At 42.4% G+C, this 24,232-nt stretch overlaps 2 protein-coding genes across 2 annotated transcripts in view; one reads left to right on the forward strand and one right to left on the reverse strand.

The window, feature by feature from the left end:
• The window catches only part of PPP4R4 (protein phosphatase 4 regulatory subunit 4), a 109,182-nt gene extending 94,962 nt beyond the window's left edge, over window positions 1-14,220 (forward strand). The window contains exons 23-25 of the mRNA XM_081292951.1: window positions 1,022-1,092; window positions 10,810-10,957; window positions 13,154-14,220. Of these exons, the coding sequence (XP_081149077.1) occupies window positions 1,022-1,092; window positions 10,810-10,957; window positions 13,154-13,178 (244 nt within the window). The 3' untranslated portion in view covers window positions 13,179-14,220. The remainder of the gene's footprint in view (window positions 1-1,021; window positions 1,093-10,809; window positions 10,958-13,153) is intronic.
• Window positions 14,221-16,882: 2,662 nt separating this feature from the next.
• Window positions 16,883-22,950, reverse strand: SERPINA10 (serpin family A member 10; the record flags this gene model as incomplete). Its single annotated transcript, XM_081292935.1, is given in 10 exon segments — window positions 16,883-16,925; window positions 16,927-17,010; window positions 17,012-17,083; window positions 19,553-19,656; window positions 19,660-19,816; window positions 21,101-21,187; window positions 21,189-21,219; window positions 21,222-21,291; window positions 21,483-21,609; window positions 22,535-22,950. Coding segments are annotated over 10 exon segments (1,191 nt in total).
• Between the last annotated feature and the right edge of the window lie 1,282 nt (window positions 22,951-24,232).

The following is a 24,232-nucleotide window of genomic DNA, read 5'->3' on the forward strand; positions in this document are numbered from 1 at the left end:
CATTATTATAAAACTCAGAATTAATCTTGTGTGTTTTTTTAATAAGACTGTCAAATATTCTCATTTATAAAGATTATTACACTTAAAATTGGGGCTGTGGATATAGCTTAGTAGCAGAGCACTTGGCTGTCATGCTCAGGGGCCCTGAGTTCAATCTTTAGAACTGCCAAAAAAAAAAAAAAAAAAAGGAAGTGTCCCAATTTGCATAAACATAGGTATCTTGACATTTGAGGAAGAATATTGGCAGGACACTGAGTAAGAACATCATGGAATTCATGTATTTATGAGAGGGTGGCACTATCTCATGAGCCATTTTGGATGGCCCATTTAGCCTCAGTGCTCAGTGGGTGTGGACACCCATTTGCTGTTAATGCTATTTTCCTACATATAAAGAAGCCACTGGAATGTTGCTATAGGAAGGTGGTCACAAGAGAATTCTGACAATAGGTAAATGTCTGGTTTCATTTTTTTCAGTCGAAGAGACAAAATTACAGTTAAGATTAGGAGAGAAGTAGCACAAATTGCCATGCTTTAAGCATAGTAATCTTAAGAAAATATAAATGTCTTTAAAAGCATTCATGTCTCAAGATAAATAACATGTTACAGAAAAAACATATTTTTCTTTTATTAAAGATAACATTCCAGAGTTTCAACTGTAGTTTGGGGAAGTAGATCCAACTAGAGTTCCTAGTCAATAGGGCAACGTTAGGATGCATGGAGAGGAGAGATTATGACTAAAGAAAAGTAATTTTTATGAAAATTTTGCCCATCTTACCTGGGTTTCCTGAACATCAAAAGAAAAACTGGTTCTGATGAAATGAAAGTTTAAGGAAAAGCCTTTAATTTATAGACTAAGTGTCCTAAGGCATGGAATTTGAAACAAATGAGAAATAAAAGCAGAAAGCATATTTTATAAGTAGTAGAGGAAAGAATTTACAAAACAAGATTAATAGCTGAAGTGTAGGGATCCAAGGCTGAGAAGCATATTCCTGTATTTTAATGGAATCGTGTTCTTTTCCAGTAAGAGTTCCACAGCAGCATATGCACCCTCTGTCTCAGGGTTAGCAAAGACTGCAGTGCTTTCACTAAGTGGTAAGTAGCCATCTAAGCTCTTCAAAAAATTTCCTAAACTTAATAAAATATTATTTTCTTTCAATGACTTAGCGCTTTATTTCTAGATAGTTTTCCCTAAATTTATTTATTAAATCCTTGAGAAATTAAGAAAAATACTTAAAAAAGAATCAAGAAAAATCCCTAGCAATTAAGAAAAATACTTGACTGTAATCTCTTGTTTTTATCGTGTCAAGACTCAGAGTTTATTGCAGATGCAAATTTTTAGGAAAACATTAACTAATAAAAGCATTACAGGAAAAAAAAAAAAGACTCAGAGTTTAATACTTGAAAAAGGTACGATGGGATAGGATGGCTGCACTGTGGTCTCAGGGCCTACCGAGGCTCAGACCAGAGGCTTTCCAATAATTTGAAGGGAGCTGAAGGCAGTAGGGATTCACTGTCACTCATGTGCAGCTGTTTGTTCCCAGTGTTGACAGGCTTCTGTAAAGGGCAGATCACAAATATTTCAGATTGGTCTCTGTCACAGTTACTCAACTCTGATGTTGTAGTATAAAAATAATCACAGTTGACACCTAATGATTTAGTGTGGCTGTGTTCCAGTAAAACTTAACTTATAAAAACAGGCAGCAGGGAAGATTTACCTGAAGGCTGTGGTTGCTGACCTCTGGCTTATATTCTAGGAAGGTAGAGTTACGTGATGAACACGCTGGAGTATTATGCTAAACATTACTGAAGCTGTGTGTATTTTTAACTTTCTGTCTTGGTGATATTGGGTGAAAGTTGTGATACTGATTGGTGATAATTTTTTAGTGTAAATAATGCTGATCCTGCTCAAAGCTCTGAAATTTTTATGGGCCTCGTTATATTTCCGTTTTAGTTTCCATTTTGAATATTCTGTCTTCCTCTTACTGTGTTTTTTTATTCTAATGAAGAATATGTATACTCATTGGCTGTTTTATAAACAGTTTTTCATTTTTAGAACAGAAAATCATTCTAAAATTAAATCATTGCCATCCACATATAGTATATAATGTGGTTTCACAAGGTGGACTGTGGCTATCTTAGGAAACCTGAAATACTTTGAAAGTAGACAGTTGTCAAATCAGTTATCATCATATCTTGAAGTCAGGCTTGTAAGTAATAAAACTGTTGATTCCTTTTATTTCAGCAAAGCAGTGTCCTTAGGAAGTACTAAGGAACATTTAGTGTTCAAGAATTTATTTACAATGCAGAATGCCTTTAAAAATTTTAGATGCAAATGAAAGCCAGTTTAAATTAGCTCAACTTAGAGTTAATGGTACAAATGATTATAGGTGTCTTTAAGGGTTCTTCAGACATGGATGTTTTGGAGATTCCTTCATTCTGCTGCAAATAGGCGTCTTTATCCATAAATTGTAGCAATATTCCCCAATAAATATCTCTACCCAACTCACCAAGAATATTGATGTAGAACTGATTTTTAAAATTATGTGTGTTAATTTCTTTAGTTTTTACTCTACTAGTTCTGACGTACACTGAGAATCAAGAAAGTGGATATGGTTTATAGACACTAAAACTTACCTTCAATGTCTTAAATAAAAGCATGTACTTTATAAGGGTAAATCTCTTATAAATATTTGAAAAAGAATTCTATCTTAAGGACTCACGTATTTTTAAGGGAGCCTATAAGTTGAGTGAAATATCTCGTAAGGTTAATGAGCTTATTATCTATCAATATGTATTACTTAATGAAATACATATTGAAGAAAAAGTCAGTGTATTATCACACATCTTAGCAGTAAAGAGAAAATGGAAGCAAGTGTCTTTTAACAAGTATATGAGGTGTTCACAGAGAGGATTGTAGTTAGTTGTGGGACTCAGAGTGGGCTTTCTGATGAGTATGTCAGTTGAGATAACCCTTAAAGTGTGCTAAGATTTTCAAAACAGAGGCGGTTATAGAATAACACCCAGGCATAGTACCAGACATACACAAAGGCTGGTCGTTGGCATCTTTTTGTTGTTGTTCTAGTTGGTTATACATGACAGCATAATGCATCTCAACTCATTGTACACAAATGGAGCATAACTTCTTATTTCTCTGGCTGTACATGATGCAGAGTCACACCATTCATGCAATAATACATGTACACAATGTCTGTCTCATTTCATCATCCTTCCCACCCTCCATACTTCTTCCCCTCCCCTCCCCTCCCTTCACTCCCCTCTGCCCAATCCAAAGTTCCTCCATTCTTCCCTAGCCCCCCCCACCCTCTATTATGGATCAGCATCCACATATCAGAGAAAACATTTGACCTTTGTCTTTTTTGGATTGGCTTATTTTGCTTAGCATGATATTCTCCAACTCCATCTATTTACATGCAAATGCCATAATTTCCTTCTTATTTAAGACTGAGTAATATTTCATTGTATATATATACCACCTTTTCTTTATCCATTCATCTATTGAAGGGCATTTAGGTTGGTTCCATAGTTTAGCTATTGTGAATTGAACTGCTGTAAACATTGTCTGTGTCAGTGTAGTATTCTGATTTTAAGTCCTTTGGGTATAAAACGAGGAGTGGGATAGCTGAGTCAAATTGTGGTTCCATTCCAAGTTTTCTAAGGAATCTTCATACTGCTTTCCAGAGTGGTTGCATCAATTTGCAGTCCTACCAGCAATATATGAGTGAACCTTTCCCCCCACATCCTTGGGTTGTTGACGTCTTCAGGAAGCAGCTGCCAGCCAGTTTGGCTAGATTGTGGAGTGTGTGTGAAGGAGTGTTATAAGATAGAACTAAAAGGAAAAGTTGAAATCAAAATTTGGAAGGTTGGCTTGGATACTTTTTACTTATGTGAACTCACCATTAATTGTGTGGTGACTTTTCCTTTCATTAGTTGCAACATTCTGCCCAAGATTATGTGAACACAGCAGACTGTGGGAGGAAAAAAAAAAAGAATGCTAGTGAAGATTCAGGAAAACAAATCGCAATATCTATTGTTAGTGGGTGTCAAAATCAATAAAACCCCTTTGAAAAGCAGTTTTGATAAAATTTATCAAGAATCAAAATTTATTAAGAATCCTAGTTTTTAAAAATATAATCTGACTAAAAAAATCTCATTTCTAGTGATGTCATGAAGCAATAAAGCACATAAAAATGTGGTCAATATGTTATTATATGAGTCTTTGATAAGATGTAATACAAATGACACTTCACTTGTCATTCTCCTCTAAAACCATAAACCCTTGTTTAATCTTAAGAAAAACATCAGGCAAATACTAATAGAGGGGCATCACAGTACTTCTCAAAACTGACAAGGTCAGTGTTAACTTTTTGACAGAATACCTGAGAAAACAACTTAAAAGGAGGAAAGAAGCTGGTTACATTGGTGTGTGCCTGTAATCTCAGTAACTTGGGAGGATGAGGTAGGAAGATCACAAGTTTGAGGCCAGCCTTAGCAACTTTAGAGAGACCCTGTCTCAAAAACAAAAATAAAGAAGGACTTGGGGTATAGCTTGGTAATAGTAGCAAACCTCTGGGTTCAATCTCCAGTACTTTCCCTCAACCGAAAGAAAAGGAGAAAAGATTTATCTAAACCCATAGTTTCAGAAGTTTAGTTTGTGGTTGGTTGTCCCCGTCACTGTGGGCCTGTGGTGAGGTGGTACATAATGGTGGAAAGGTATGGCAGAGCAAAAAGCAAAAACTATTTGCCTTGTGGAAGCTGGTAAATGGGGGGGGGGCGGGTAGGGGAAATCAATACACTGTGGCCTATGCTGCCATATGTGGTCAGTTGGTTTTCAAAAATGGCTCTGAGATAAATCAGCAGTGATAAGTGATTACCTTTCAAAAAATGGTGCTGGATGGCCCAATTCTTTGAAGGACACAATCTCCCAAAATACACACAAAAAGAAATAGCCAATTATCTGCTAAGGAAATTGAATCAATAAATAATAACATTACAAAACAGAAAGCACCAGACCCAGACTGGTTTACAGGTGAACTCTACCAAATGTTTAAGGAAGAAATTATACCAATTCTCTATTTCATTAAAACAATTGAGAATATATCTTATGTATACCCTAATACCAAAACCAGACAAAGATGTTAATAAGAAAACTACATAGATCAAAGATCTTCAAAGATCCTCAACAAAACATTACCAAATCAGACCTAACAATTCATTAAGATAATTATATACCACAACCAAGTGGATGTCATGCTGGGTGTGCAAGATTGACTCAATATTAAATGTTAACCAAAGAAGTCCATCACATAGACAAGGGGAAGAAGAGAAGTCACACATTCTTATCAATAGATGCATTGAAGGCATTTGGCAAAATCCATCACTTATTCGTGGCAAAAATTCTCAGTAATAAGGAAAAACCAACAGTTAACATCTACTCAATGGCAAAAAAAAAAAAAAAAAAAAAAAAAAAAAAAAAACTAGAAGCCTTCCACTAAGATCAGGATAAGACAAGGATTTCTCCTCTAACCTCCCCTTTCAACATCATACTGGAAGTCCTAGAAGAGGAAATAAAAGGTATACTGATTTGGAGGAAAGAAATAAAACTGTCTTTGCTCACAGATGACATGAGTATCTGTGTAAAATATCTAAAAAAAAAAAAACCTGACAAAACCCCCAACTTATAATTATAGCAAGATTTCAGGATACAAGGTTAATAGAAAAAAGCCAATTACTTATATTTCAGCAATGAATAAGAGGAATTTGGTACAATACTATTTATATTAGCACCAAAATAAATGAAACACTTATGATATATGTGACAAAAATATAAAGACATACCTGACTTCAAGACTTATTGTAAAACCACAGCAATCAAGACAGTGTGGTATTTGCAAAAGAAGACATATTAATGGAATCAAATAGGGATCCAGAAATAGGTCCACATAAATATAGTCAAGTGATCTTTGACAAGGGAGCAAAGCCAATGCAATGGAGGAAAGATGGTCTTTTCAACAAATGGTGCTAGAATAACTAGAAACCAATATTCAAAAATAAGTATAGATTAATACCCTTCACAAAAATTAAGTTAATTACAGATCTAAATATGAAATGCAAAGTTATGAAGTTCCTAGAAGATAATATAGGAGAAAAATCAAGATGACCTTAGGTATAGCAGTGCTTTTTTTTTTTTTTTTGGCAATAACATCAAAGGCATGACCTGTGAAAGAAACAATTGATAAGTTAGATTTCCTTAGAATGAAAACTAGTAGGAGAGTGAGGTGATTAGAGACAGAACGGGAGAAGATTTTTGCAAAGATACGTCTGGTGAAGTTCTATTATCCAAAATTAACAACAATAACAATAACAACTCTTAAAACTTATCAAAAAGAAAACTAAAAACCTGATTTAAAAGTTGACAAAGACTTGAACAGATACCTCTCCAGAGACGATATGTAGATGACAAGGATATAAAAAGATGTTCAATATCATGTGTGTTAGCTTTTTGTTACAGTGACCAAAATAACCAGAAAAGAACAACTTAGAGGAGGAAAAGTTTATTTGGGCTCACAGTTTTACAAGTTCAGTCCATGGCTGGCTGACTCCAGGGCTGTGGGTCTGCAGTGAGACAGAAAGATATAGTGAAGGAAAGCTATTCATTGGGTAACAGCCTGGAAGGAGAGAGAGAGGGGGAGGCAGAGGGAGGGAAGGGGCCACAGGAAGATGAACCCCACCAGGGTGCATCTCTAATGATGTATCTCTTCCAGCCACATCCATCTACATACAGTTAACACCCAGTTAGTCCAAATTCAAATGTACTGAGTAGGTTACAGTGCTCATAATCTAATCATTTTACCTCTGAACATCCCTGCATCAACCCAGGAGCTTTTGGGGGAACACCTCATATCTAAACTATAACATTCAACCTCTGGCCCCTAAAACTCCTGCTTGTAACAGTGCAAAATGCATTTAGTCCATCTCCAAGAGTCCCCATAGTATTTTTAAAATACTTTTAGTTGTTAACGGATCTTTATTTTATTCATTTATTTATATGCGGTGCTGAGAATTGAACCCAGTGTCTCACACATGTGAGGCAAGTGCTCTACCACTGAGCCACAACCCCAGCACCCCCATAGTCTTAACAGTTCCAGCATTGCCCAAAAGTCCAAGTCCAAATTCTCCTCTATAGTCAAGGCAAATTCTTGGCTGTGAGCCCCTTTAAAAAAGTCAAAAGCAAATTACAAATATCAAATATATAATGGTGTACAATAAACATTCCTATTCCAAAAATGAGGAATGGGGCATAGAAAGGAAAGGACTTCAACAAGACAAAAACCCCAGCTGGGCAAATAAGCCCTGTAGCTCCATATCTGGTGTCTGGGGCAAATGGCGGTGAGATATGATATCTTGTCAAGTTTGGCCTTGCCAGTCACAGCCCATATGGCCTCTCTGTTAGTCTGGCTGTCGGTAGCCCGCAAGTTTCCTTGCAGATGTTCCACATTCCTAGCATCTCTTAATCCCTGGGGTCTCCCTTCCAGCTTTGGCTTCACCTTCACACATCACGTTCTCAGAGGCAACTGACAGGAATACTGACTCGGTTACATATTGCCTTCCTTTGAAATCCCAATGGAAGCCTCCATGACCCCTTAACTCCAGTATCCAGCATTATTGCAGAACCAGTACCAAGTGGATTCCACCAAGGTCTGATACTGTCTTGAGCAGTTGGTGGCTCCCCTTGAACCTTGGTTGTAGCAGCTTCTGAGTACCTGGGTGGCTGAGTACAGTGAACTGAATCCTGAGGAAAGAGCTTTCTAGTCATGGCTTGTAAGCAGGGTGCCCCTAGAGTTTCTTCTCAAATGAATTTTTAGTTTTATACTCTAGAGCTTGCAGTGGGGTTGGGCTTGCTAATTCTTGGATGCCCTTAAGACATCTTTCTTGTTATCTCTGTACAAAGCATTAACTTCTCTTTAGTGGTGGTTATATCTTCAACAATCACATGTTGGCTCCAATTTTATAGCACTTTTCTGGCCAAACTGCAAGTTTTAAGAATCCTCCTTCTTTTCTGTTCCCAATTCTCACTGTAAACCTGGCTAAACCATGTACCCATGCCATAGATGCTGTGCTGTTTTATAGTTTTCTCTGTCAGATTAACCACCCTTAAATTTGGCCTCAGACAAAGTCTTAGAACATGGACAAAATGTAGGTAAGTTCTTTGCCAGAATATAACATGAGTAGCCTCTAATCCAATTCCCAATAGAATCCCATTCTCCTCAGAAACCTCATGAGCACAGGCTTGACTGTCTGCATATCTGTCAGGTTTCTCATCTTCTGAGCTCCCACCAGAATTACCCATTAAGCTCCACTTACAACATTTTTAATCTTCTCTAGTATGCATCTCTAAACTTTTCCATATGCCTCCTGCAAACCTGCTTCAAAGGCATAGTTAGGTTACTTACAGCAATATCTCCACTCCTGGTACCAATTTCTTTGTTAGGCAGGTTTTTGTTGTTGTGACCAAAATACTAGACAAGATCAACTCAGAGGAGGAAGAGTTTATTTGGGCTCATGATTTCAGAGGTTCAGTTCATGGTCAGACAGTTTCATTGCTGTGGGCCTGAGGTGAGACAAGAATATCATGGCAGAAGGGTGTGGTGGAGGAAAACTTTCACTGTATAGCATCCAGGAAGCAGGGCAGGGGGTGGGGTGGAGACTACAGGGAAGATGAACCCTTCCAGGGCATATCTGCTGTGACCCACCTCCTCCAGCCACACTCCACCTGCCTAGTGTTCCACCCAGTTATTCCATGTAAAGTAGGATGGGCTGATTAGGTTATAGTTCTCCTAATGTGATCATTTACCTCTGAATATTCCTGCATCAACACAGGAGCTTTCAGGGGACACCTCATATTCGAACCCTAACAATATGTCACTGGATAACTGTAAATTAAAGCCACAAGATATCACTGCCCACCTACTAGAATGATCAAGATCCAAATAATATGTCAAATACATTCTACTACTATGTATATCTAAAAAGAACAAGTAAAAAAATAAAAACATCATTGCCTCCACCAAAAAAAAAAAAAAAAATTCCAAAACATCGACAACATCAAATGTTGAGGATGTGGGTCAGCAGGAATTCTGATTCTTTGCTGATGGAAACCCTTTCATCAATTTGGTTGTTTGTTAAAATACTAGATGTACTCATCAGATGACTCAGCAGTCATCCTCCTTTATATTTACCTACAGGAGTTGAAAACTTATGTCTATACAAAAACCTGCACACAGAATTTATAGCAGCTGATGATAAGATGTCAATGAAGCTTCCTCAGTTACAACCAACACACAACTCTGGTGGGAGATGTAGAAAATGAAGAGCTGTGTATGAGTGGTACAGGGTTATGGGAAATCTGTACCTTCCTCTTACTTTTGTGGTTAACCTAAAACTTCTCTTAAAAAGTAAATCTATTTTTTAAAATGGTACCAGAACTATTGGGTATTCACATTAAAAAGATCAAAGCCAAAAAGCAAACAAACAAAAAGAAACCCTGCCACCACTAAACAAAACTGAATCTCAGCTTTTATCTCACATTTTATATAAAATTAATTAAAAATGTATATCTAAGCAAAAAAGCTAACACTGTATTTTCTGAAGAAGATAATAGAAAAAAGCCTTTATAATTTTGAGACATAGATTTCTCCTGTCAGCATATTAGACTTGATCAAAATTTTCTACCTTTGGATTTTGAAAAAAAAAAAAAAGAGTAAAAGGGCATGGATTGGGAGAAAATATTCACATCATATATACTTGACAGAAGATTTGCATTTATAACATACAAAAAAAGTCTTTAATAAGGCAACTACTACTAAAATGGGCAAAAGATTTGAACCTGAACTTTACAAGAGAAAATATACATAGAGGTGCATGAAAAGATACTTAAAATCACTAATCATTAGGGAAATGTAAACGAGGATATTAAGCACACAAGAAGATAACACTTGACACTCACTAGAATGTCAAAAATTTAAAAGGCTGCCAATATTCAAAGTGTGAGGATATGGAACACCTCTCCAGAACTCTCAGACATCACTGCTGGAAGTGACAGACGCAGAGAATAAACTCTGGACAACACTTTGGCAGTTTCTTTTGACGATAAATACACACTCTCTATATGATCCAGCAATTCTACTCCTAGGTATTTACCAGAGAGTACTAAAACGCACACACACCAACTTGTACATGAATGTTTCAAGCAGCTTTGTTTGAAATAGTCAAAAACTGGAAAAAATCCTGGTGTTATCAACACACATTATATTTAAACAAATTTTACATACCCATACAATACATAGTCAGAAATAAAAATGAAGTATCAATATACACAACATGGGTGAATCTTAGAATAATTGTTCTGAATGAAAGAAGCCAGATAAAACGGATAATTACATATTGCAGGGTTCCATTTACGTAACATTCTAGAAAATGCAAGCTTATTTGTAATGACAGGAGGCAGATCAATGGTTTAGAGAGGAAGGATGCAGGAAGAGAAGGAGGGATTGCAGTGAGGCGGGAAGGGACATTCCGGTGTTCCACATCTTAATTGTAGTGATGGCTTCCCGGGGAGATATATATGTAAAATATTAACTTTGTGAAATTTATTGTATGTAAATTCACTAAATTTCTTTAATAAGAGAAAAAGTCAGCTATTCTTTAAAAAATAGAAAAAGGCCCCTTTTTAAATTCTGAATGAACATTTTTCTAATGTGTTCACTGTCTAACTCTGTTTGTTACTTTCAGATGATTCATTCCGGGCTCGTAGTGCCAGTAATGTTCCACCTTCCTATTCTCCCAATCCTGCCTTACCAAGTACCTCCCGTGGGACGAGTAGCACAGCTGATTCGAAGAACAGTGGGAATAAAGATCCACAACCCCGGAAGGCCATGTCGTAAGTCGTCAGTGATACATGCTGAATTTATTGTCCCACCCTTTCCTCAGTTCATTTTCCTTCTTACTTACATACTTTCCAGAGCATAGGAAATGTCCATAATGAGGAATTGTTTCAAGCCAAAGGGGATTATAATCGTGGGAGACTTGGGTGTTAGGTGAGTAAGCAGTATATGGCAAATACCTTGTAACCTTAGGAAATCAACAAAGACCATTTAAATGACCTCCGATAGCATCTGAAATCTGCTTTTCTTCTATAAAGGTTTTACTTTCTGGGGAATTCTCTTTGAGAAGGTGTTAGGTGGTATAGTTGTATCCCTTTAAACAGCCAGCTGTGGGATCTAATCCCTCATTGCTCAGAAAGATGGATATAACAAATGCCACATAAGAAATACTATTCTAGCACAAACCAGAGTTGCAAGTTTAGAAAACTGATATTTGCAGACTATATTGGGCCTTGAAGTTATAAAGGGCCTCTCTCTATTCTCCTTGCCCCATGCTGTTTTACATGCTGATTGCACCTTGTTTGAATTGCTGAAGACTGTGTTTCTTTTAGCTTAAACATTCAAGAGCATAGTCTCATAAAAATAATCATAAGAGACCATAGCAAGGTACACATGATTCAGCTGGGCTGCAGATTTGCTCTTTCAAATAGAACTCCCAATCCTTCTGATTAGAACAGAACTTAGACAAGATTCAGACTTTCTTTTAAATTCATGGACAGTTTCAAAGTAAGTTTTTCATGTAAATCCTTTTATAAAAACTCCATGCCAGAGTTCTTTTTTAGGACTTAAATTATATTATAATTCATTTTAAATTTTATTTGGCCAGTGGGTCTATACCCAACTTCATTCAGAATTTAGAAATCAGTTTATTCAATGGAGCTCACAGAAGGGTTAGGACTCTGTACTACAAAAAGTAATAGAGATAGGAAAAAGTGATATTGATATTACAGATTAGCATTGTTAATGTGGAGAACACTCTGACTAATGAAAATACTCCACCCATATGTTACTGCCCTGGTGATGAACCTGTGGGAGTTCCATTTAGAAGCCATGCAAGCAGAGGTGGAACCGGGAGGTGAGCTCCTGTCAAGCAAGCAGCAGAGCTCAGTTCAGCCCTGTGCTTCTCAGGCCTCACTGTTGTCTGTGCTGACTCACGCCTGGTCTTGAAAGGGCCTTTCTGTTCTGTATCCTGACATCCTGCCTCTCTCTCCCCCTAAGCTCTCTTCTTCTCACAGGGTTGCCCTGGACTTCTCCTATGTGGACATATTTAGTAATGGCACATTCCCTTCTCCACTTATTTTTCTAAATGTCATCAGCATTTTTTAAAAGTAAAGACCATTAATACCTAATATATTCATGCCAGCCCTCCTTTACTTCAGATTTCTATATCTGATCTTTCATTGTCCAGCTCATTTTTCCTTTTTATATAATTAATTGGTGGTTACAAAAATGAGTCCAAAAACAATGACTGATAAGAAATCACATCAGGCTTGTTTCTTCTTTTCTGGATGTTCTGAAGAAAGGAATGCTGGGCTCCACAGCTGTTTCCTGACCACACGCCTGGATGTCCAAGTGCCTGGCCACACTTCCTATAACGAGGGTCTTGGTGGACTCTCAGAAGTGTGTACTACCACTTACCTGGGTCAGGTGGCTGATGTCAGTATTATTCACAATTCAGAACCATGTCGTATCCAAATGAAAATATGTCCTTTTTATTTAAAATAAGTCTATGAAGTGATTTCAGAAAGTATTATTTGAATTCTTATTTCTCAAGAAAATTCTGTGCAGAACATTCCCTCACTTTATAAAATGACATATCTGGTATTCAGAAATAGTGGTGACTTGAAGTAAAGGTGTGCATTGTGTCTTTTAAGGTCAGTTTATATATTTAGTTCTGTGTAATTTCCACTGTGGTTATATGAAATTTAAAAAGAAGCAAAACTTGTATGAACTAAATTGAATGCTATGTTAAGTGCATACTTGGTTTTTTGGTCATTAAAGGTAGTTCTGAGTAATTTTTAAGGTGTGTTTTATCTTTTCCCTTAATCAGGTTCTCATATATTAGGTTTATCCAAAGTAGCTTTTCTTTATTTACTTAGTAAGCATTATATGGATAAATTTTTTCGTGTTTTCTTTTCTCCTCTCCCTGTCTCCATTCCTTCCTTCCCTCCTTCCCTCCTTCTTTCCTTCAGGAAATCTAGAAAATCCAACCCTTAAATCAACTGCGTAATGAAGGAGGCAGACAGAGACCGCTAGAGGTGACATGAACAGTGGGCAAAAGCGGAAGCAGTGGCTGGGACCTCTTTAAGGTGTTTTTTGTTTGTTTGTTTTTGTTTCTGTTTTTAATGAATGGGAAAAAACACAGAATGGCAGCTGATGTTAAACTTACCATATTTGGAATTAGATCCCTAGGAGGTATAATTAATAGATATTTCTTAAATAATAATAATAATGTGGTTATAGAATTCCAATGTAATAGTGCAATGTAATGAAAAATAACTAGGCGTGTGCGTTAGTGACTGCTGCGATGAGACAAGCCTGCCTTTCTTTGTGCAGGAACCCAGCTCTCCCATTGCCCTAGAGGGTAGTGTTCAGATAGGATAAGACAGTGCAAGTCATCGGACCTTGCCCTTGCTGGGTCATCACAGGGACAGGAGCTTGGGAATTAAGGAAGTTACTGCACCCTCTTACGGCTCTCCAAGCCAAGATGAAAGGACAAACTGAACAGCTGTCCATAGTTTTATTAGTTCCATGATTCCAGGACATCCCCAAATTTCAATTTGGCATTGAAAATTCTATAAAGACTTCTGATAACTTTGAGTTACAGATACCTTTAAAATAATAGATTGATGATTTCCTTTATTTCCTAGAATTTCTTTTATATATACTTTGTTTACTTTTTAGATTGTATTAGTCCTTACTTAATTTAAAATGATGAATCTGGTTTGAATCAGCTGTTATTCCAAGCTATCATGCTTAAGCTTTGTCAACAGCATTTATTTGTCCTATTATTTCCATCAGAGTTGCCTGTGGAACGTGTACAGTTCTTAAGTTTAAAACGTCAGTTCTTGAGATATACTGTATGAAGCTATTGTCAGCTTCTCTATTTCAAATGCAATCAGCATATAACTATATTATATTAGAAAATATTTGTTTTTTAAAATATATTGATGTATGATAAAGATGATCTAATTTGTGAATGCATATGCGTGTGTGGTTACTTTTTATAATGTGAAATGGATAATGAATTGACTCAAAATAAAACATAGGTTAATGAGGTACCTGTGTTTGTGAAAAAAGTTTTGAATACTTTCCTGCAATTTTTATTCTATCATTAAAGAGCAAGACAGTTCATTTTCAAGTAATGAATAATAGAAGCACATCCATGTCAACTGTAAATTACTCAGGGGACAGTCATTCAGTGTGAGTCTTTTTCGTGCCATTTGTTTCCTTTCCTTCCACAAAGCCTCTTTTTGTCCATGTTTAGTGATGTGTTATGTCCTGCATCAGAGGATAAAACAGAACTGTTTAACTGTTCATTTTATCAGCATATTTCCAGTAAGTGTGAGAAATTTGACAACACTAATTAAAGGAATTCAGTATGGTTTTTGTGGATTTCATTTAACTATTTTAATTATGTCTCCTACTATCATCAATAATGTGGATTGAACATTTATGATCTAGAGACTTTGTGGTCATAATGGTACATATCAAGGCTGCATTGCTTTTCCCAGTACTGCAATTCAGTCACCTTGACTCGGTCACTTTAAATAAAATGGATAATTTCAATTTACTTGTTAAAAAATAATTTAGGTGAGTTATTAGCTTTTTTTCCCCATCATGGATGTGGGAAAAGGGGAAAGTGAAGAGAAAAATCATCACTACTTGTAAAGTTTAAGAATGTAGAGAAATTAATTGCAGTCTTACTCCTAGGCATTAAATTCTGAGTTATAACAGTCAATCATGCAGGGTGTGGTGGCACAGACCTGTAATCCCAGTGGCTTGGGAAGCTGAGGCAGGAGGATTGTGAGTTCAAATTCAGCTTCAACAACTTAGCGAGGCCCTAAGCAACTTAGCAAGACACTGTCTCAAAATTTAAAAAAAAAAGTTGGGATGGGGCTGGGGATGTGTCTCAATTGTTAAGAGCCCCTGGGTTCAATCCCTGGTACCAAATAAACAAAAACAGTCAATCAGTCAATCACAATTACTTTTGGAAATTTTTTTTTCATTAACATGATAACTTCTAAAGTTTTTGAAATTTTGTCACATTAATACTTAAAAGCACAGATTGTACACACAATAAAAAATGTCAATAGTTATGAATATCCACACAGATCTCCACGGACACCAGAAACAAGACCAATATTCTTATAAAAGTTATGTTTAATAACTTACTAGGTAGATCCCATCACCAGGTGTAAAGAAAGCACTCTCTCCTCCTGTGGCCCTCGACAGTGACCCTTCCTGTACTGGCTCAGCCCTGTTTATTTCAGAGCATTATGTTCTCAAAGACCTTTTCTCATTTTCATCTCTTAAAAGTGAGAAATTTTCCTGAAATCTCTGCTATTTTTCCAGATCATATTTCGACACAAATAAACCTAACTGAACATAAACAAGTCGCTTAGGAGTGGCTCTTAGAGTTAGCCATCTTTCTTTGTCTTTCTTCCTAGGCCCTGGAATTTCCTGGTCCTAAAGGAATGTCAGGACTTGGACTCCAGGAATGAATTAATGTTCACATTTGAGAATGATGAAGTCAGTCCTTAAAATGCCTCTTAATATTATCACCTATTCAGCTTTACTCTGATTTATATTAATAATTGAAAGAACTAACCAGTAATTTTAGGTATGTTTCAACATTATGTAGCAACAGATAGAAATTAATTAGGCATTTGTCAACACAGTTGACATTCCAAAATTAGTTAGCTCTGCGGTCATTCCTAGTTCCTTGTTTCTATGTCAGAAGATGACTGCTGGAGGAAGCTACAGGGATATTTTCTGTTTTATTTTTTATTTAGAGGAAAACTTTGATTTGAGCACGCCCTGACTATTTAGCAGGATCCCCTCAGATGCTTTAGGTAGAGGGAAGGAGGAGTAGAAAGGCTTGTGATGGGATGCAGGAGAGGGGGCTTCTGGCTCGCCATTGCTGCACAGTGGCCTGGGACAGATCTTTCCCTTCCAGAGATACAGGTGTGGCTTATTCACTAGGTGCAGAGGCACTGGGCCAAAGGCCCCCATGCTGAAAGGGCCCACAAAGATGCTTTACTTCTAGCAATAAGCAAGATAAATGCTTTGATAGAATGGTAAATATAATCCAGAATATGTTCATCTTCATACCAATGCAGTTATAAAGTATAATTTTAATATGTATGTATGAATAAGTGTGGGGAGATATATGTACACACACACACACACACACACACACACGCACACACACACATATTCTTATTTTTTCCCCCTTTCTTATCAAGGGGCCCATGAAGGCAAAAATGCCTGGTGCCCATGAAAGTGACAATGTGACCCTGTTTGTGGATCCCTGTTTCTTTGTGAAATGAAGGTGTTGTGCTGGACTTATTTGTACCAGAAAGAAGTCCAGAGAGAAACAGGGCTCAAGGAGATTATGTACATGTGTTTCCCCTAAGGCTTTATCTCAAAATAGTGTTGTGACTGTAACGACTGTTCTTAAAGTTCAGTGTGTGAGCAACAGAGAAAGGTAGATAGCCCCGGCTCTCCAACCCAGCACAGGTTGAAAACACTGGACAAATTGCAGCAACATCTTAAAATGTTATCAATTTAATCCTTGTGTTCATCTGAGAACAGCCTGAAAAAGCTGAGGACAGAGGGGACACACACTGTGCCATACAGTGCTGATGTCCCAAGTGGGTTCAGATGCCTGATTGAGCACCTGCTGTCACACTGAGAGCTCATGCCGGTTGTGGGTCACAGGAGATTGGATTCACCACCCTGCAGAAATAGGAGCACCCTCGCGGTTTCCTTGTAGACCCTCAAATGGAATGGCCGGGGCACTTTGGTGACCGGAGGCAGGAAATACAGTGATTTCTGTCAGGGTTCCTGCCACCACCTCAGTTCCTTTCTCATCAACTTCAATCACTGATTGAAAAAACCTAGAAAAGGGAATAGTGTGGAAGACCATTCATGTGGCAGTGGAGAGAGGGAATGAATTGAGCCCTTAAAATTCTTGATGGTGGTCCTACCCACTTGGCCATGCTCCTGGGATTCAGTGGTACAGGGCCCATCTATGTCAGGAGTCACAGTCTGGGGATATACCAGGGGCTCCCTTAGAAACCTAAGAGGGGTTTTTCCAGGAGACCTCAGGAACCCAGTGTGATTGTGTAATATGTAAAATAAGTTCTGTGATTGGAGCCAGGGATCCTGACTGGCACATTTATGCATACGTATCTATTATTTGTGGAGCCCATATTCTGTGCTATTGATTCTTGTGTTGAACCAGTGCCCGTGGAAGGCTTTGAGCTGCCTGGGTCTCCTACATCCTTTGACTTTCCCTGTGGCAGGGTGGGGACAGGGTGTGGTGAGTCTCTGGTGGGAGCTCCCCAGTGCCTGGTCCTGTTCTGGGGCACTCCCTGGGGCAAGCCCGAGGTCCTTGAAACCTTCCTAAACTCTGCGTATACTCTGCCTGTTTATGAAAGTCTTTTGTCCAGGAACCTAATGGAATATGAATGATGTGTCTTTATAATTATTTTATCAACCTAATAATTCCTAGGAATTCTCTATTTTCTGGGGTGAAAGTTTACTCCCAAGAGCAAACACAGGGTTTTTAATAGTTTACAGTTTAAGCTTCATGGAGATGCCGTCCTTGTAAAATAGCATGTGTCTTCAATTTTCCTTGTGTTTCCAGCAGAATTGTCTAATTGTCTTGCCTTCCCTGGCACTCTAAGGCCTGATTGCAGGCCAGAGTTTTCTACTGAGTCCTGCTAAGGTGGATTCAATTTGTCCTCCCTCTTGGAGTTGAAAGTTACAATTGTATGAGAAAATATGAGCCAACTCCACAGCCAAGGAAGAAGGTGACGAGATGTGGCCGCCACATGGAGATGTGTGGGGGCATTTTCTTTGTCATAAGGATCATGGGGATAGGGGAGGGCAGAGGGGGCTTCTGCTGTCCTCAGTGAACACAGGCCCGGAAGGCCACCCAGTCCCCAACAAGGCACAGAACTGCTCTGGACCACAGGTGGTTCTGATTGTCCTCTGAACCAAGAGCACCTCCCCTGAGAAACCAGTTGGCTGAGGGCATTCTGTGGATTGACTAAACCTGTTCTTAGCAGTTTAGACCTAAAAGTCGGGCCCAAAAAATAGGAGTTAGGGAGAAGCTACAGGTGTGTGTGTGTGTGTGTGTATATTATATATATATATATATATATATATATATATATATGTATGTATATTTTAAATAGCCATTTGTGGATCGGGCTGCTTCTCAAGGAAGGGATGAAATAAATCTCAGTCACAACACGAGACTGGCACCAGAGGGGTTTTCTAGAGGAACTGTCCAAGGCAGGTGGGTGGCGGGACCTTGCAAAGTCAGGGTTTCCTTCACCCTGAAGTGGGTGGGATTCCGTGGGCTCTTTGAGGATTCAACAGACTCGTGACTTTGCAAGCCAGTCCACATCAGGGCTAGGTGGCTCCTAGAGCATCCAGAGGAAGGGGACAGGGCTCTGCTGAAGAGAGATTGGCGGAACAATCCACCCTAGATGTATGCTTCCCACATTTTCCCCCCATTTCACTAAAGGGTGGGTTGATCCTTCTAGTCGCGAAGGCTAAAAGCTACAATCACCTTTGACTGGCAGGTCTCTTCCTTTCTCTCATTCCCATCCAGTCCACTCACAGATTTTGCCAACTCTTGCTTCCTTAGGTAGATCCAGAATCCAACCGCTCCTTGTCACCACCACTGTCAACCCCACCATCCAAGCAGCAGCATCCATCGGGGTTTGACCTAACCTTGAACGGGTCTCCCGCTTTCATGCTCATCCTCCTGGTGTCTTCACCACGCAGGCCATCGCACCCCTGCCCAGACCCCCCAGGGCCCTTCCGTCTCCTCAGACAAAGCCCAAGTCTTTTCTGGGGCTTGCTTGGTGAGGTGGCCAGGCTCCCTGCTGCTCCTCAGCCGAGTGGGCACGCTCCCATCCCAGAACATTGTGCCCTGATGCGCTTCTCCATCAAGATAGCCCACAACTCACCCTTTAGCTCAGATGTCGGCCTGCTAATTCCTTGGGCCTTTCCTGAGCCCCTCTCCCCTGCTGATGCTCCTGGTCATCTCCCTGCCCTGGAAAATAAGCTCCTGGGCCAGGGACTTGGCCTCTTTTCCTTCCTGCTGCATCCCTAGCACTGAGCAGGGATCACGGTAGGAGGAGCCCTGTAAGTACTTGCTGAGTAACTGGCTGGATGAGCCAGGCCTGCCATCCATCGATCAATGCTGGGGGAGAGTGGGAAAGAAGGAGACAGCTGCCCCTGCCCTTGGGAGCTCAGAGCTCAAGGGGCAGACGGCCGGAGCCACGGTGCCTGGGATGAAACCGTGGTGAGCGTCACAAGGATAGATAGGCTGAGATTGTGCATGTTACCTGTCCCTGAGCCATGTCTCCACCAGCTCTGTGGTCAGACCACCTTCCAGGGCCAGGTGGTCACCTGTGTTCCCCATGAGGACCACCAGCATGGTGGCGTTTCCTCAGTAGGGCAGTGGGAGGACATGGCAGTGAACCTTCTTATCAAAGGCGGAGGCAGACTTGCCTGCCCTGTATATCACCGGCACCTTGACTGCCTTGGACTTGTCCAGGTGGAAAGTGTCAGCTTTGGTGAAGGTGGGCCACATGTGGCCAGCCGCTTCCCTGAACGAAGAGAGTGCGTGCAGAAAGCAGCCTCTGCCCAAGCAAGGTTCTCACAGAGGGGGGGCTCTGCTGCCTTCCGTCTAGCAAGGAGCCGTCTTCCCTCATGAAGTTTGCCAGGGCCACAGCTCAAGCAGGCCAATGGATTACCCAGAGGCCTCAGCTCTTTTGGGCAAAATGCCCTCTACCCACAAGCCCAGCTGGAGTCACACACAGAAGCAAGGGAATGTCTCCTGGTCCCTGTTCCCCTTCTTTCTGGACCTGGACAAAACTCACTCTCAGTCCCTGGTTAGCTTAAGTCTGGAGAAGACTTGGGGCCTTTGCATGGCCCTGGCCACCATCTGTGCAGCACCCCCATAAAGTGACAGTATTTCTAGCCCACGCACTCCCAGTACAGGGGAAGCCCCAGCTCCCCTCTGCACAACCCTCTGTACCCGAGCCTGTCCTGGGTCGTGGCCTGGCTGGCTGCAAAGTGGCTTCCCCTCCTGGGGCTTCACTCATCTCCTGGGCTGGCTCTTTATTCCCGTGCGTCCATACCCTGTCCGATGCCCCCAGAGAACCTGGGATCAGGGTGTCAGGAGATCCTTGTTGTGCCTGGCCTGGGCATTTATGTGGACTGAGCAGGTTCGCCTCTCGGGCTCTGCTTTCAGCTCCTGCTCTGCCCTATGCGTCCGCAGCCAGGGAGACAAAGATTTCTAAAAGCCCATGTATATGTAGTGCCTCGCCTGTGCCAAGCACAGCTGGGCACTCACACTCATTATCTCATGTACCCTCGTGACATCAGAGCAGGTAGGAGTGTCCTTGTTTTTCTATTATCAAAATTGGAGGACAGAGGTTTTGTCACTCCAGGTCACAAAAGCAGAGAAGGACAAAGAGAAAATACAACCCTAAATTTCTCGGGCACTGGGTAGAGGTGCTAGGAACACAGTAAGAAGTGGAAGACCAGGGAGCGCCTAGACCTGTCTGGCACCATCTGTCACTGCTCCAGCTGGCTGTGCAGCCAGAGAGCAGGTTCACAGGAGCTCCTCCAGCAAGAGCCACTCTCTGAGCAGGACAGGGGAGCAGGACAGGGGAGCAACGGACAGCTACGGGCGCTTTGGCTTGGGAGAGCAGAACATGATCCAAGTCCCTCAGAACAAGATGTGATCCACAAGAATCAATTTGGTTTGATATTAGTCTCATCAAATAGCTGGGGAACTTCCCTCTGAGGCTCTTTGTGTAATATTCATGAGCCCCTGGGCCTGAGGGCACTGTGAAAATTCACAGGCATATGCTTTATCAAGGGACCTCTTGGGTGAATTGGGGAAGGTCTCTTTGCAATCAAAATCCTTGTGGATGAAAGCAAAACTCCCCTGGGCAAGGCCCAGCTCCAGTGGAGAGGGTCTCTCTGATCAGCTTAAAGAGGGAGGCAGGAGCAGGGGCGTGGTGTGGCTCAGGGCCTGCAGGTGGAAGCTGCTTTCCACCTGGCTCTCTGCCCTCTGACCCCAGCATCAGGCCTACCATGGCCAAGGGGAGTAGACCGAATTGCCCTATCCCTCATGGGCATCTTTCACAGGAGGTTGAGCCCAAAGTTTGAAATCTCACCAGACAGCTACTGGCTGGTCATCAGCTAGGCCCCCTCTGTCCCCAGCTCATCCTCCCCACCAGTAGGAGCCTGCACTCCTGCCACCCAAGTCTGGTTCTGAGGAGGCTGAGGCTCCAGAGTGTCCATCCCTGCCTGGGCTTCTGGTGACCCAGGACTAAGGGCCAGGCCAGGCACCAGCCTCATCTCCGCCAGGAGGACAGAGAGCAGGGGGCTTGGGGCCACCTCATGTGGTCATCTGTGGAGGCCAAGGACTGCTTCCCTTCCACAGAAGACTCCCTGCATAGGAAAGGGGCAGGGATTGCTTTAATGCCCCAAGTAACATGCCCTGAGTGAGGGGTGACCATCCCTCCAGCATCCCTGCCTCCTCTGGGAGGATCCCACAGGGGCTCAACTCTGGCTCAGGGAGTCCTGCCCCGGGGAGTCCTGGAGCAGCCAGCGTGGCACCCATTCTCCATGGAGGGAGCAAAATGTCAGCGCAGAACCCCTCCCGCTCCCCTCCCCTGCGGGGCCCTCGGCCAGCTCCCATTCTCCAACTCCTTTTCCCTCTTCTTTCTCTTTCCTCCCCTTCTCCGGGGACAAGTGCCAGTATCAGAGCAGGGCCAGGTGCCATCAGGGGCCTCACAAACCCTTTACAGAATGGCTTCAGGCATGGCCTTCGATTGCTCAGCCATAAGGCAGCCAATGTACGCTGGGCCACGGGCCCTTGGGATGTGACACATTTGGCTGGGGATTTGGAGGGTCTGAGAGGCCATCGGGCAAGGAAAAGAGAAAGCCTGCCACGCTGGTTTTTGACGCACATCCTCCTGCGCCTGCCCCCGCCCTGCACAGTGCCCGCGGGTCTTCCCTGCTCCTCTAGCTGGACTCCCAGGATGGCAGGAGCTGGCACAGCTGGGGCTTTCAGCACTGGCCTGGGCTTAATCCCATCTCTCCCACAGCAGCCTGGGGTGTGCTGGCTTTGCTGCCCCAGTCTGGTACCTGTCCCCTACTACCACCTCTCCCAGGTCCCTCCGTGTACCTTGGCACACAGGATGGCTCCTGGGCTGTGCCCTTGTCTGTTACCACATGTTCTGGTTCCTGGAGTTTGGCCATACACCAGGCCTGGCTGCACAGGCCACCAAGAGACCCCTCTCCCTCACCCTTGCTCTGTTCTGGGTCCAGGAGGGCCTGGTGGGGCAGGACGTCCAGGCCAGTGGTGTGGGGTCTCACAGGCCTCTCGGCAGTTCCCTTCAGGGAGGCCCTGGCTCTGGCCCAGGGTCCCTGTGTCAAGGGGGAATGCCGAGGCAAACCTCCCAGGCTGCCGCACCTGGAGCCAAGCCACGTCCAGCCCTGGGATTCCTCCTGCTGTCCCTCGCCCTGCTGACAGCATCACGGAATCAGGGCCCCCTGCTGCGGCCTGAGCGGCGCTCACACTCAGTGAAGTCTTCAGCCGTGTTTTCCCAGGGTCATGCTTCAGAAGTCCTCTCCAATCCCCAGTGGCAAGCCCAGGATTGCAGGTCACACCGTCACTGTCACTGTTGGGTAAGTCCCTCCTTCCGTGCACCAATCCCCCCATTCCAGGCCTTCACTGTGGTTATGAACTGAATATTTGTGCCCCTTCGAAATTCATAAGTTCAAGCCCTCACCCACACAACGATGGTGTGAGGAAGTGGGGCCTTGGGAGGTGACTAGGTTGAGATGAGGTCCTGTGTTGGGATTAGTGTCCTCATGATAAGAGGACAAGAGCCGAGAACCTCCTCTCCCCACGAAGGACACAGCATGAAAGGTGAGCATCTGCAAACCAGGGAGAGGGTCCTTGCCACAGTCCAACCGTGCTAGCACCCTGATCTTGGGCTCTGAGCCTCCAGGACTGAGACAAATATGGCTCAGGCCCCCAGCCCATGATATTTTGTTAGAGCCAGTCCCGACTAAGACAGCCATGTGACAATATTCAGCTCTACTTTGTAGGTTAAGCCCTCGGCAGGACACTCTTGAATTTGGTCAGCTCTCTCGTGGTTATCAGAAAGCTAAGCCAGCTTACCAGATAGATGTCACCCCTTCCAAATGCTAAGTGTCACCATACTGCTCCTGAAGCTCCCCCTTCTCCTGTGGGGTGAGAGTCCTTGACAGCAGGTGGCTCCTGCACCTGCTAATGGAACCGTCCCCCCTGTCATCTCAGGCCTCTGTTCCTCAGCCAAATGGTGAGGACCTATGTGCTGGGCCACTCCTTGGACTAGGAGCCGGCAAGCTCAGTGAGGACACACCTTCCCAGATAGCATCTGATGGTAGGAGACCCCTGGCACCTGCCACTCAGCCTGGGGCAGTTGCCTAGAGCTGCAGTGACCTCCACTCCCAACTCTGCCCCTGGGCCGTTAGTCAGGGCCCATGAAAGGCCGAGACTCACACCACTCCCGGCCCCCTTCCTGCAGGGGAGCCCACCCCTTCCCCAGCCCCAGCCTGGATTCACAGTCCCTGTGGAGTCTAGGGTGAGGACTCTGCACTGCTTGGCCACTGACCCCTCACATTGGAGCCCACCCAGAGCTGACAAGGGCATCTCTCCTTCTCTCCCCTCGGGTTGGACTCTGAAGGTCTCTCTGTGGTCACTGCCTCATACCCATGAAGGGCCCCTGGTGCCAGGGAAGTTGTAGCCAAAGCCTTCAGTAAATATTTGCTATTCCAAAGTGTGATCCCCTGGGGGCTGTTACTGATTAACATTCTGCCCAGAGGTGGTGGGGCTTCTGGAAACCACACTCCAGGCAGGGCTTCCCACACTCCCAGTTCCAGTGGCGAAACACCTGGATTCACCTGGAACTTCTGCTTTTCAACTCAAGGCTGTGCCCTGACCCTGAGCTCTGCCT

This window comes from Spermophilus citellus (assembly GCF_964194105.1).
Source record: "Spermophilus citellus genome assembly, chromosome: 4".
NCBI classification, from domain to species: Eukaryota; Metazoa; Chordata; class Mammalia; order Rodentia; family Sciuridae; genus Spermophilus; species Spermophilus citellus.